Genomic DNA, 15,401 nt, shown 5'->3' with positions numbered 1-15,401 from the left:
ATTTTAATATTCAAAATTGAGGACTGTTTAAAACTGTCAGCTGACCTAATGCATTGAGAAATAACAGGCATTTAAAATTGCACTGAATCAAACTTTCATTCTTTTTTACCTTTTTAGGACAAGGGCCAGATCTTCAACACTCTTAAATGAATAATGTTGCTTCTGAGTCTGAGCATACATAGAAAGAGTATCATCTCTTGTGTTTACAATTTCACAAATTCTGGCTTCATTGATGCAGTTTATTATAGGCAAAACTCAGCGTATGGCAAATTCAGTCACAGTTTTTCCTTCTAGTCAGCTGAGAGTCTGCAAGGCTGGGTGCTACCTCAGCACCATGGAGCAGTTCTGAGACAGAACGATTGTTCTATTTGGTTCTAATCTCTGCTGGATTTAAGAAGTGACTGTTTCCGCTGGGAGTGCTCACAGGTTCTGAACAGCTGTAGGGCTTTGCAGTTTATTGCCAGCCCAGGCCTGCTGTGTGACTGACTAGGAGTTTCTCTTTTAGCTGGCAGGGTTTTACCAAGTCATTCAAGATTTGAAATATTTGAGCCAGAAGTGGTTAGGCTAATACCGTTCTCTGTTAAATATTAATCCTGAGAAAATTAGCAGTGCTGTCTATGTCACATTGCATCTCCCTGTGTGATATGCTCGCTTGTGGAAGTCAGTGAAAATGGAAATGGATGTGTGTTATGGCAGCTAGCTTACCATGCCTCCATGGAGATGTATAACAGGGCTCAAAACCTCTTTTTTGATCTTGGATTTGTAAAGACTTGCAGTTTGTCAAGCATGAGTCAGTAAGTAAGTGGTAACACAAGTATCCAGCTGGCCAGTCCTGTCCACTGTGTTGTCTCGTGCAAGGGGTTCCCCTGTGAACTGCCCAGGGTTCTCCTGTGTAGGGCCTTGATTTGGACTTGATCCTTGAGGTTCCCTTCCAAGTCAGAGTATTCTATGTTTTCCTATCTCGGAGAAAATGGTGAAGGCAGGTACTAAGGTTTGTATCCTGTTCTAAGTCAGGTGCAGTTGCTCACCCCAGCTGAGCATCTCAGTTCCGCAGAAGTCAGTGAGACAGTGGGTGAGGGTGTGTTAGTTCCTTGTAGCCTCATTACAGTGTTGGAGTAGCACCGTAAGACACTGTGATAGTGAGTGGGTAGCCAGCAAGTAAGTTACAGCCTGTTCCTGCATTGGGCTGGGGAGGTGTGCCTTGAAATACCCTTAGCTCTTTGTGCCTCTAAAGTCCTTTGAAACGTGGAAGAAAACAGTTGCCCTTTCAAAAAAAAAAGAGTATGAGGTGATTTACACCAATTTTTGACACAATCGGAGCATTTTCAGAATGACCAGCTCAGACCCACAGGTAGTTTGAGTTGAGTTTGCAAATACAAATATTTGCAAAGATTTTTGGCCTTTGTTACTCTGTTTGTTGAAGATTCATAGGCTGGGGAGAAGCAGGTAATGGGACAGAGTAGCATAAATAAACCATTAACTGATGTAATATAGCAATTTGTGGTATTGTGTCCTCCACAAGTCAAGTACTACAGTTATTCATAAATATACTTACTGTAGTAAAATTTTATTTTAGTAAAATACTAAAGTTGGGATCTGGCTGGAAGGGGGAATGTTAATGTCTTGCGTTTCTTCTGACATGCTCAGCTTTATGGGACTGATTCCAGATCACCTGGATCACTGGTAATGGTTTCTCATGGAAAGAAAGAAAAATCCTACAGACCTTCATTCTCCAACTGGTACCTCATGAAGATGTTTGCAGTTTTTTAAAGGGGGTTGAGTGGCTGCTGTCCCAGTCTTCATGATGCTTGCACTCACTCTGCACAGGGTTAATGGCTATGCAGCTGGCAAAACACAGAAAAGTCAGATACAAATCCCTTCACCATTTCAGCAGGAATACTTTTCCTGTCTTCCAGTGTGATACTTATTCTAGTGATGAGATTCACATACAAACAAAAGTATATCATATTGAGTAAGGGCTGACTTTTTTTACTGTGTTGAAAAAATACATTAAAAAAGATAACAAAGACATTACAGTTGAACAAGTTGAGGCAACTCTAAGCATAAGTGCAGGTAGCATTTGTCCATTTAAAGACAATTTGTTTCCCATTACATTAAATAACTGATGCCCATAAGTAATAGTTCAAAGCAAAACAACCCTGACTTGCCCTGACCAGTCTTTATTTTCCCTCTGAATTTGTAGGCACCAGTGTCTTTGGTTGCTGTCACTATCTCCAAGTGACTTTTTTGGACTAACAGGTGTGGAATAGAGTCCCTCCCACCCATCAGTCCTTCTTCTGGTGCAGAGCAGGACTTACTGGTGGTCCTCCGTGGTGGCTGCAGTGTGTGTATTTCAGTGAAGCTGCACACAAAAAGAGATTCATAGTATTCCTGACCACTAATCAGTCCTCTAAATGGCATTGCTTTTGTAAAGAAAAACTCACACTGAAGTGACAAAAAAGTGTTTAGTGTACCAGGTAACAAAGGTGTTCTGCTGAAGGGCTGCAATGGAAAGCCAGCCCGAGATCAGGAGCCTGCCTTCTGTAAAGCCTCCAGCCTGCCTGCCACCAGGGCTATAACCTTTCCCTAGGTTATAACAAGTCAGACAACTCCAGGGTTTATTGGAGTTGTAATTGCCAGTGGTTGAGCTTGAAATTATTTAGCACAGGTGTTTCTATAACAGTGATATATTGGGAAAATTCAGTGTTCAACAACCATCATATTTCCAGCTGTGCTGTGGTTAGTGCTAGCACAGTGAACCTAATATAAAACATGTGAGAATATTTGCTAGCTCAGGAACTTGTTAAAGGTATTTTCTTACAATATCTGAGTTGTTGTGTTTATCTAGGTGCGTTTCTTCAGTCTTGCATTTTCCGAAAGGGTGTGATAGTGGTTTTGTAAAGCTGTCACTGAACTTGGAATCTGCTTCTCTGCAACCAAGTGCATTAGTAGCCCTGCTAGCCAGTGTGCATCACACAAGCTGGTGAAAATAAGATTATGAGAAATCCAATGACAGTCCATCACACCTAGAGTATTTGTCTTGAGCAGCACCTGTGCATCTGTTACATATATAGACCTGTTTTTACTAGGGTGCTAGAAATCTTGAAACAAGTGTTGCAAGCATCTACATGTAAAAGAACATAAAAGGAACAAAGTTTACAAGGGGCTGGGGGACTGTAAAACAAGGGTAGTGAAGTGCATTCACCACCAACAAAATCTATGAGTGTTAAAAGAGGTTTTATATATACAGATGGACACATGTGTTTTAAGGGGCTCAAAAAGACTCATACACAAACATAATAAATGGCTGGACAATGTGTAAGGGTTTTGTAAAACACATGCAAATAAAAATACAGTCAGAGACACTTGTGCAACACACATGTATCTGAGCTGAGTTGTGAAAAGATGTTTCATTATTAACTTCATGCCACAATGGGTTGATTATTAGAATATTATGAAAAATATTCTCTGCTGTCACTAGAAATTTTTTAGAAAGAAGATAAATGCCACTATGCATCCATACTTGATCGTGTGCATTAGAGTTGCATGTGTCTAGGAAAAAAATACATCTACAGTCTAGCTTGGCCCTATTATTTGTAATTTTCTTGATAGACAAAGTGGGTCAGTTTTACCTGTTCACTGCATCTGTTATAGGAGAGGCTTCAAAGGTACCTTTCTTTGATTTGAGAGAGAAAGCAAATGTTGAAAAAACACTTTGATTTGAGAAAGGGTCTTCCTTCTCTGATTTGAGAAAGCAGGTCTACTTTTGTCATGTGAGTTGATGCTCACTAACAATCATTTCTATCCACATTGTGATACTTTTTATAGACATGACAGCTCAATTAGGGTATCATTTGGGACACTGAGTAGAGCAAGCAGAGGTCTAGAACAGGAATCATTTTGCCTTGGTAGCCAGAGACTGACTGACATTTGTTAGGAGCTGGCATTAGCAAAAATCAAATGCAATTATATAAAAAACCTAAACAAATCAGATCCTACTCTTTCCAAAATATCCTCATAGTTGAAAACTCCTTGTATGTAGCACTTGGTCGTGTATCTTTACAACTTTATTTTCATTGAACTCTAAAAGCCCCATCTCTACCTGATTATGCTCCAGTTTACTGCGTGTACAGACATTTATCAAATGGGCCATCGGTAGCTGTAGAAATGCAGTAGTCTATCCAAGTTAAAATTCTTGCCTTGATTACTACAAATCCATGGAGCCCTTGGGTCCAAAGCTTCCACTGAAGCACAGCTATTTGCAAATAGATTTTTATAGCACATTAGTGCTGGAGGAGAGTCCAAAGAAAATAGTCCTTTTCAATATTAGAACCAGCTGTGACTTTCTTGTGCTGATGACTCATTCATTTTTTTTTATAGGGTGGGAGAACTAGGCAAAAGACACACAGAGTCTTATTCACGACGTTGTTTGTTTTGCAAAGGGTATCCTAGCCACAAGCCAACTTGATCATACCAATACGCAACTCATGTTTATTTAAAACCTTTTTTCTTTTAACAGTTCCAATTATAAAAACAGAACCCACAGATGACTATGAGCCTGCTCAAACCTGTGGACCAATGAACCAAGGCTTAAGCCCTCTCTCTAAACCGTACTACAGTCAGCAGATCATGATGCCCCCTGATCCTGGTTCGTGCCTCGTGGCCGGCTTTGCCTCCTGTCAGCAGAGAAACGCCGTGATGTCACCTTCTCCCAACGCAAGCCCCAAGCTGCACGACCTTTCGTCCTCTCCTTACAAGTGCATCCCCAACCCGGGCCACAGTCACCTCGGACTTCAGCAGCCCCCTGGAGGTGTCCCCACCATACAGGAAGTGCCAAGGTCTATAGTTGTGCACCCAAGCCCCCCCGAGCAATCATCTCACGTCATGCTGCAGCCGCAGGTGAGTCAACATCTGAGCAGTAGCTGTCCCCTTGGTTATCAACAAACACTCTATCCCAACAGTCCCTCTTCTCCAGTTCCATCTGTTACCCAAGAGCCAACCTATTTGCAGTCCTGCAGTCCAACTCACTCATCCATAATGGGTCAACAGCAGCAGCAACTGCCGAAGGTTCACAGAAATGAGTCTCCAACAACCCAACCACTGTCATTGCCAGAGTTGCATGAGGAAAGTAATCATAATTTGGCCCCTATTCCTGTAACGATCAAGCGAGAACCTGAGGAATTGGACCAGATGTACCTGGATGATGGTAAGTCTTCCGCAGCACAGGTTTGCGTTCACCATGTTGCTCTATCAGTGAGTTCCCTTAACCTCCCCTTCTTTTGAATCCTGGTGGAAAAAAGGTTCTGTTAATAGTCTGGTGGAAAAGTGCGGACTTTGCTTGGATTGTCTTTATACAGGAAAGGGCCCTTTCATTTCATTTGAAATAATGAAAACACATTATCTAAGCATTAAATGTTGTTAGTTAGCATAGAGCTCTAGCTGCATAACCAATAGCTATGTTGTAATAATCTTAACTGTATGTTCTTGGCTTACGCCCATGCCAGTGACCTGTGGAGCTGCAGTGAAAACATATTTAACATTGTCCCACTCATAATGCGGTGAAACGTCGGATGTGCAAATCTGTTCACTCAAACTAAATGTTAAACTGCTCTACTTCAGTTGAGAAGCTTCAGATTAAAAATGGAGGCATATCTTTCAGCATTACTTTTCAGTCTGTTTGAATCTGATGTTAAGACTACCTTGTTTTTTCCCTGTTTTTATTGTGGCCTTGCTGCTGCGTTTTCTTTTTTTTTTTTTTTATTTTTCTGGTTTTGTAAGATCCTGTATGTACATATATTCTACATGCAGCACTGGAAGTTGAAATGCTGTGATAAACTTGTAAGACCCTAGTTTCCAAATATTTATTAGTTGAATGTAATAAAAGGGATAATATGGAATTTGGTGATGTCACCAATTGCGACTGATGAACTGTGATTAGCATTTGCTGCTAAGTATCATAGTAGTATTCTGGACCCTTACTTTAATGTGAAATCCCTTCCAATAACCACATAACTTTATATAACATACCATGCTAGTTGATGAAGAAATGCCACTTAAACGGCTGCATTGAAACTAATTGGTGCCAAGGAACATCTGAATGTTATTGTCCTTCAGGGAGAATTTAGGGACAATTCATTGCACTGTTTCTTTTAAAAAAGGACATTTTGTCATTCTATTGTAAACAGCATGCTACTCACTGAATTAGGATTGCAAATTAATGTTCTGGAGCCTGAGTAGCAGCTCTTTGCTCTTCAACTCTAGGAAAATTACTTTTCTTAACAGAAGTTGTTATTGGTTGCATGATAGAGAGGTCTAGGGAACTTCTCCTAATTAGGAAATAAGGTCACTAGTTATGCACAGCACATCTTTTTGACAAGGTTTTTTTCACACAGTGTGCATTTTTATCACTTACCCATGCTGCAAGGAGCATGATTTCAACAAGCTAAATGGGAAATGTACACAAACCAAAAAAAGACACACCAGAGTTTTGGGTTTGAGAAAAAACCGAATTTAAGGAGGAGAGTTTAGATCAATCTAAACCTAGGGTATAGCTGTCTTTTGTAAAAAAGTGCAAGAAAGGGACAGCCTTCCTGCCTGACCTCTCAAAAATCCATCAACCCCTTCTCTGATAGAACCATAAAAGCTGCTTTTGGCTGGTCCCTGCTGGAGAGATGGGAGTGTTTCTCAGGGATGAAGGGTGAATGAAGCTCCTCAGACATATCTGCTTTAGTTTTCTCATGGAGGAACAGAGGAACTTGGATGCCATGTGGTCTGAGAGAGCGGTTTTAGCATTTTCATTAATGCTCATTCTCTCTGACAAAGTGTAAATGGTTTAGCCTTTAACCTCATCTCTGTTCCATCACTCTCCTCTGGACAAATATGCACACCAGTCTTCTAACAGATGATCAGAACTAATTGTAGAAACCACGATGTACATCTGCACTGATACTTGAGGTTGACTTTGAAGATCTCTTCAGCTAGCCAAATCCAGATATACTTTCCTTCGGCGTCCAGCAGGCTTTCAGAATCAATCTGTGGCTGACCACAAGATCTGTAGACCAAGAAAGAGGTAACAGTCCTGGTAACAGCATGTAATAGGAAGAAACCTAAGCCCTTGTAGTTCAGTGAATTAAATATCACCAATTCCCTCTAAGGGGGTCAATCAGAAATGGCTAAAATGATCTTTAGGTTCGTCTCAGGTGTCACACTGATGGAGCTCAACCCACATGAGCTGCCTTTTCCTTTCTAAACCTTATCTCACTGCCCAAGGAAAAGGTCATCCACTCTATGTATATCTGAACTGGACTACTACTCCATATTTGCCTCAGTATCTGGACGAGGGGCTAAAGGCAGGAAGTGTTTCTTGTTGGATTTCTGCTGGCCAAAGCACCCTGTTCGAACCATGCAGAGCTGTGGCATGCTTCAGACACGCAGCACAGGAGCATGAAGCTGTGAGTCAGGCTGGAAGCCTGTTTAGGTGTGTGCTGTATGCATTTCATGAAGGCAACATTTTCACCACTACTGCAGACATTGGTTTCACATTACATTTAATCTGATGAAACTGCAGGCTCCTATGGAAAGGGTGGCCTCAATCCATCTTGCTCTGTCACATGTTCTTGCTGCTTTCTTCAAGTCATATCAATTGATTATGGAGCAGCAGAGCAGGCTAATGGAAAATTAGCCTGCCCAAAATAGCAAAATCCACATAGTTTTCTGTTAGGTTAGCTCGTGGAATCACGTCCAGTAGCTGGATCCAGCCTTTGAGAGGAGGGCAAGAAGCCTGGTGCTGTGGGTCGAGGGGTGCTACAGGGTCACTCTGGGTGGCAGAAGCCCACCAATAGGCCAGGTCAGGTGTGAATTGAAGCTACTTCTGATGTGATCTTATCCTCCCCAGCAACTGTCCAGTCACTCATCCTGTTTTGGTTAAAAATCCCCTTCTCATGCTCACCTGTCAATTATGGAAGGAAGACGTCGCATGGTCTCAAAGGGTAGTTTGGCCACTCTGGTGACTGCCTGGAAACCACTAGTGATTGCTCCTGGTGTCACAGGGGGTCCTGCTCACTGAGATCAGCATGGGAAAGGCAAAGCACCTATGCAGCACCCTGGTGCCTGGTGCTGTTTCATTCACACCTCTGACCATAACAGTGGAACAAGGGACCGTGAGTTTTGGCCAGTGGCTCGTACCAAATAGGTACAAATAGGTAAAACAGGAGCTTTTTGAAGTTATCACCATTTTTAATTACTAGTATATCCACCTATAAGTGTTCTTCTTGTTGGAAGAGTGGGTGGAATATCTGTTGCACTTGTGAGCAATATGAAAGCCTGAGACAGGTCAGGTGTCTCTAACTGCTTTCCTTGCCTGCTGCTCCAAGTATAACAACTCTTTTCCTCATACCTGATTAGTAAAGTATTTTAATGACATTAAAAATTAAATTCTCAAAGCATCACTCATTTTAATATGTATATCTTCATAGTATCTTGTAGCTATTTAATACCTCCAGTTTTATCTAAAATTATTTAAGAAGTGTGAGGTATTGACATCTAACATATTTACGGGACTACCAGAAAAATAAAATACCCAATTGATATTCCCAGATTATAACTGATAAAATTTTAGTTGCTTGTTTACCAATTGATTTATGTATCTAATATACATAGAGCAGTTTTGTACCAGTATAAGCAGAAATCTTTTGATTTCATCTTATGGGTTCAAAGTAAAATTCATTCCTTTACTTCTGGAATATGTCCAAATATAGACCATTTACACTGCAAAGTATAGATGGAAATAAACAATCGAAGAATTTATATAAATAGAGGTTCTTTATATGACATTTTTCTGCTTTGGTAAAGGCAGGTAGCTGAAGAAATATAAAGAGAGCACACAAAGAGAATTACATTTTGGCAAGTAAGTTCTGGTCTTGGCAATCTTATTCTAAATCAAAATCTACAGTAGCCACCTGGGCTACTCATTAAATGTGCTGCCCATTTCAGTATGTGAATATGTGGTTCCACATATAGAACGCATTTAAAACTCACGCTGTAAAGTGATACCTGATATATTATGGCTATGCTCTAGATACTGAAAGGGATCTGGCTTGGATACCAGCACCCGTTTCAAATCATTTTGAGTTCAGCCTCTTAGCAAAGATTACGGCTGACTGCATTTGCTGCTTTCACGGAAATTTTCAAGGAAAATTTGATAAGAAGTGCTTGAAATTGTGACATTTATGCCTGGTCTTGGTCCTCTGCAAGAGTCCATGGTACTTTGCAGGAGGAAGTGTCTCCTGTCCTCTGCACCAGGAGCTCTTGCAAACACCTGCAGGACACTGGGGCACCGTGGTAGGTGATGCTGGGTCTGATGGTGTCTCCATGTATGTGTGCCACTCCTGCCATAGGCAGTGAATGTTAAAGTGTTGTTTGCCTTTCAGATCTAACCTGGGAGGAGTGTGAGGTGCTAGGGAGCTAGAGCTCGTGGAAAATCATTAGGCAGGCAGGCTTGTGATCTGTCCATGCTGTAATTTCTTTTAAGAAAATACATGTTATTTAGGTATTGATGTGTCTTCTACACAGCCCTTTGAGACGTGAAGTGGAATTAGTATTGCCCAAAGAGATGGATAGTTTGGGGAAGCTACAAGCTGATGAGAATTTTTCCAGGTCCCTTTAACCAGATGTGAAAATTTACCTAATTTATATCTTTGACATCTTTATATTTATATTTTGAGTGTGCTTCTCTCCACAGTTACCTGACTAGTACTTGGGTCAAAAGCTGTGCTCGTCTGCTCTTGAACTAATCCTTCTTCTTTTCTGTTGACTAGGGCAGCTCAGACAAATTTTCAGAATTTTAAATGCTTTTCTTAGTGGTAGAAGAAACCTGAAGCCAGAGGTAGGAGAGTGGAAGTTCACACAGCTTTCTGGACATCCAGGCAGCTGGGAACTGGCCAGGCTCACAACAGGAGATGCTGTAGGTGACTTGAAATCACCTTCCTCATCCCCATTTCCCTTTTCTGGACCTAGTGTAGCCTGTGTGGAACACAGAACAGAGCTCCAAGTCTTTCACCAGGATGGAGGATGCCAAAAGTACTTTTTAGGTTGTAACTGGCACTCCCACGAGCTATTAGATATTTTACCTGCAGCTGAATGACACTCATTTGTGAAGTTATTTCCTGCTGTTAGAATGTAGTTTTCATTACAGATGAAAAGGAAGCTATTTTGAAAAAGCAAGGGGGAAACACATTGTTACCAGCAGGAAAAAATGTGTGACTTACATTCTCAGCAGATTTCAAGGTATACTGTACATTCTGTGATCTCATTTGTTATATTAAGGCACAAAACCTTACAAAAGTAGTTTTTAATTGAAAGCAAATCAGCATCCTGGAAGATTCTTTAATCGAGGTACTTGATTATTCAGTGCTTGAGTACTGAAGGCCTGGCTTCTAATCTCAGCTTTTGAGATGCAGTGGCAGCTTTGTTAAAATCAGGAGCACACTCCCATTACTGGTCAGGAGGCCAGGGTTCCATATGCTGTTGAAAAAAAATACAGGCTCAGAATGTCCTGAGTCCTCTGTAGGAGCCAGAACTGAAATAACAGTATCTGAAAGACAGATCTCCTGTCTGAAGTTTTGTATATTAATTCAGCCTCCTCCTCTCCATATGAATGCTTTCATAAAGGTCTCTATCCTGATCTTGACTTGATCAGATCTATAAATCTTTACACAGTAAGATGAAAATACACAGGCCATAAACAAAGGTATCTGATGTTTGGATATGTGGCTAGCAGAAAGTATCAGAACCACATAATCATCTTTTTTAAAACAAGGAGGCTTTTGTTCTTGTGATTGTCTTTGCACAGCTGTGAGTTTTATAGCACCATGCCAATGAATGCACTCATTGCAACTTGTATTTTACTCTGAAAAGGTAAATTGGGAGTATTAAGCCCCCAATAAGTATGTAAAAGTGGCAAAACCACAGGTAAAGTGTTACTGAAAGCTGCAGTCCTGCCAGCCATTTCATTTTAAACATGGCTCTTTCAAATATAACTTTTGCAGTAAAAGCTGTAACTCCTGGATGTAATATGAGCTATTGCTAATGTCATTCCCATGAATTGCTTACAGTGTTGAGCCGTTAGATGTCTGACAAGTCCATATATCTCCTATAGAGTATATATGAAAGTTTTTTTGCGCCTAAACCATATGTCCTTTTTTTTACTTCTCTGTATTCTGGAAATGCACGTGGTTTGGTGATATAGTTTATTTGAACAGGAACCATAGCAGACAGAATTATTCTTTCGCTGAAATGTATCCTTTTTCATACATCTCAGCCTCATGATTAAAGCGATTGGCTCTTGAGGCGTTAAGTTTAGTCTGCTTCTGCCACAATTATGCCTTTGAAAACTCCTGAGTTCACCCAGTGATATCCAGTAGTCCCAATGTCATTAGAACAACATGCAGGTAGTCTGCGAAGTCCAGTAACACTGTCTACACTTTTGGCTTGGGCGAGCTTTTCCCTTCCTCCCTTTTGGCCAAGCCTCGCAGCTCTGGGAGAAAACAAATAGCTTTCCTCATGGAAAGTTTTACTTAACCTGGCGTGGTGCCTGAGCCTAGACCCTCCTCGTGTCTAATGATGATTGAAAGTGTACATGCTACTGTGATAAAACATGCTGAGTCGCTAACATTTGGGGCTTGGGCTGTAGGCGATGAGTAAGGGAGGGCTGAAGTAATGCGTTCGAGTCAGACCTTCGGTGGACTTGCACGTCTGGGTTGGAGGGGGATCCTGTTACACGAAACCACACACCCACGGGAATGCGTTTTGCTGTTGCTAGCAGGTTTGATGAATTGGGTCTCCCAGGAGGCCTGCCAGAAGAAAGCCCCCAGAAGCACAGATGACCAGAGTAGGTGTCTTTCCTGGTTTTCTGCAGCCCCAGGTGTGCAGTTGCCCACAGAACAGACCTGCCTACCTCTTAGCTGTGGTATGCTGTGAAATATAGTAGGGAACTTTGCTTTCTTTCAGCGTCAGCACTTAGATTTCCAGGGAGGTCCTTGAGTCTCAGGCTTTCAAGAAAATGTCCTGTCCCTTCAGAGAAGTCCTTAGTGGCTCCAGCCCCATTCAGTGGTGCCAGACACTGGTGGAGGGAGCAGGAGGCTGACCAAGCGACGGGAAAGCTGCAGAAAGCAGTGTTGAAAAAGCAGCCTCTGGCTGATTTGCATCTGCACACACACCTTCACGTTAACACTTGGAGTTATTAAGTGTTTGTCTGAAGCTGCATTGCTCCCCCTCTTTCCAGCTGAGAGCAGCTTGGAAGAAGTCGCTTCTCATTCCCATGCCAGATTCATTCTTGCATTTCTATATCAATGGCTGTTGGTGTTGCCATTTCAAATGGTAAAGGTTTTGTTGGTTATTTTCTGTAAGTTTTCCCTGGCAGTCAGGAGAGAAGAAGTTGCTGTATCTGAGCCTTGGTAACATTTACATCTGCCTTTAAGCCTGGAGCGGTGCCAAGGAAAATACATGGCTTGCAGAAGCACAAGCTTCGTGAGAAAGCTTTGTTCCGATGCAAATTATTTTAGGAATATGTTGTTTGTTTGAATCGTTTCTGCTGAGCTGAGCAATATTAGCTGCTTAGGTGTGGCCTCGTGCCTTGGCCTCTGTGCTCTCGTGTCCTGAACCCCCTTCTTGTCAAAACATTTGTGGGGAAGTTGTGGTAGCAGGCCCCTCTTCTCAAGGGAGCAGAATACGGCACAGGCCCCCGCAGCACCTCCGCAGAGCTGGGCTGGCAGCTCAGCCCAGCAAACACATCCATGTCAGAGGGAGCAGCCTCCCTGACTTCACGTACAGCGCTCGTGGAGAGGCACTGGCGAGCTGCTGGATCCCCAGGCTGTGGAGGGCCTGCCTCTGCTCCCTCTTAAGTCAATAACACCGTTCCCTTTGGGTTCGTTGGGAACAGGACCAAGAGCGTGGCTGGTAGTTAAAGCACACATAATAGCTGCATTCATGGAAGCCTGGTCCCTGATAGACAGGCAGAGAGGGAGTTTTCCCAAGCAGATTTCTGCACGGCACCACTCATTGTTTCATCTGTGTCTGCAGGACAGCTGGGGGCTGGTCAGAGGCCTGATAGTGGCTTGACCATCGCTGCAGAGAGCAGGCTGCTTGATAACCTGGCTCCAGGTCTTTCCTCCTCTCTGAGGAGCTGATGCTGATTGCAACCAAAGAGGGCACAGCTTCCACAACAGGCTTATCACCAGACTGGGAGGAAGCCTATGAAAAAAAGCAGACCCTCAAAATGTTCCCCTCCTCCTCTGTCACTGAGGAAGTCTGCAAAGCCTGGGCATTGAAAATACCTGGGAACAATCAGTGAGTAAGAAATACAGTAGGAAAACTGCAGTCCTGTTCCTCGCTGGCCAGCCTGGCTGGGTTTGGCAGCAAACCAGGGAGCTGGACCAGCCCTCTGTCTCCTTTGCAGGCTTCACTTCTAGGTCTTCTACATTTTGCACGCCATGAAACCCTACTGCAAGACAAGTAGCAGAAAGCTGAGTGAGGTGGTACTGCAAGTGTGTCCAAACTCCCAAACAGTATTGTTCCTGAGCACATAAATTGCTATGTAAGCACTGGAATGAACAGTCTTGAAAAAGCAATGCTAGAGGCTATCCAAATCCATAATTAGTGGATTAATTCTTTGATCCTTAGGTAGTCATAGCTCATTATCTAAGCATCATGTAAATGCAAGAATGTTCCTCACTTGCCTTTCCTTCGCACAACTAAAACATGATTTCTCTCCTTCATTTTGACTCTCCTGCAGCCAAACGGCTGCAGAGAAAGCAGAAGACAAAATTTTACTCTTCATGTCTGTGCTGTCTAGATTACTTTTGATGTTAGATTTCTGTGGGAGCTAGGGCCAAAGATCTGCTCCATCTCATAACTCTTGTGATAGCCTTTGGGTTGCAGAATAGGTATTGCTGTAGATATTATGAATCCATTTTGATATCCTGGGAGCAGCAATCGGTTCCTTTTCTAATGCTTTAGGGAAATTATGTATTTTGGTGCTGCCTCATAAGCAAAATCTTCTGCAGATAACTTAAGAAGTAGAAAAATTGCTATTTTGGATCACAAGAGAAGCCTCCAAAAATAACAAACTGAAGAATATTTCTTTTAACCTTTATTTCTATCCTGCATATGCAAATACATACACAGATAAAGTGTCTGAAGTCTATAAGTCTGTAAGACTTTGTGTTAAAAGTATTTTAATCATTGTAGTTGTGATGGGCAAGAATGATCTAAGTCTCTTGTACTCGTGACTGACTTTTCTGAAAATCCTGCAGGTGCCTGTTGAATAAAGCCTTTTAGAAACATGAGGTCAGGTGGAGAAGCCCATCCCTTGGAGGTTGTGTTGTGCACAGTCAGTTCCTGACCATTGCAGCTCCATACTGCTGCTCTGAGCTGTGATTATCACTAGCACTGGCATCTGAGCTTTTGCTATCCAGTTATTCTTTTGGAAGACTGAAATGACTGGTAATCTCTTTGCTATCAGTTGACTTATGTTTTTTTCCTCTGTGATGACTGTGTTCCACCAAGCTTCAGGCTGCACTTGTACTCAGCTATTGGCTTGAGGCCTTTCACCTCAGACCTTCTGCACAAGGCATTAACAACTTCTCCAGGCATCTTCTTCTTACAGTACTGTCTTTGGGTCAGTAGTACTGGGAGGTTCAAATGTTCTTCTCAGTCTAATGTGACTTTGTATGGAATTGCCATATAAGAAGAGAAACTGGTTCTGGTTTCTTTCAGTAACACTCTGTTTTGAGAAACTTCCCTGACTTATTAGCTGTTAACCACTGCATGGACCCCAGCAATCAAAGGCTAGAGCTCCCTGAATTTGCTAGATTTGATGCCACACAAATTCCAGCTTTGCAGAGTGTTGCAATGAATCCAAGTTTTGCCAAGTTGTACCTCAGCCAGACACTGCACAAGATCTCTCTGGAAGGGCCACCAGAAATGGAGATGGCTGTTCCATTCCAGACCCTGAGGTCCTAGGTAACTTTGAAAGAGTTCTCAGGCATTTTTTCTTGTTTTTTTTCTTCTCCACAGAGAGTATGTTAGGATGAGGGAAGACCTCATTACAAAAGAAAAAGAAGCAAAGCTGATTCTAGGGTAGAAAGTGCCATCAGCTACAGAGAGACTATGCTTTTTGCCTCAGCAGACAAGCCTAGGGGCAATGGCTTCTTCAGAAAACATCCCAGGAATTCTCCCACTGTTTCTGAAAACCTGTACTGGACCTTTACAGGCCAGAGAAGCACACTACCATCTATTTAAACCACTCACTCACAGTTGGATGATCTGTCACCACTTGGTCGGAACCTGCAAACCTCCATTGTTACCAAACTTCTGATTTCTGCCCTGTTCAGCACATAGTCAGA

General features: G+C 42.3%; 1 protein-coding gene across 3 annotated transcripts in view; it reads left to right on the top strand.

Annotated features, from left to right (window-relative positions):
- Positions 1-15,401, top strand: part of NFATC1 (nuclear factor of activated T cells 1) — a 106,565-nt gene that overhangs the window by 69,563 nt on the left and 21,601 nt on the right. The window contains exons 9-10 of one of the 3 annotated variants that reach the window (XM_015619606.2): positions 4,520-4,899; positions 5,011-5,206. In XM_015619606.2, the coding sequence (XP_015475092.1) occupies positions 4,520-4,899; positions 5,011-5,206 (576 nt within the window). Of the gene's footprint in view, positions 1-4,519; positions 5,207-15,401 lie in introns of all 3 variants that reach the window. The other 2 variants (XM_015619605.2, XM_015619607.3) reach the window with 2 other exon arrangements.

Source organism: Parus major, chromosome 2, assembly GCF_001522545.3.
Source record: "Parus major isolate Abel chromosome 2, Parus_major1.1, whole genome shotgun sequence".
Taxonomy (NCBI): Eukaryota; Metazoa; Chordata; class Aves; order Passeriformes; family Paridae; genus Parus; species Parus major.
The sequence above is the reverse complement of the archived record's forward strand: the minus strand, read 5'-3'. Positions and strand labels throughout refer to the sequence as shown.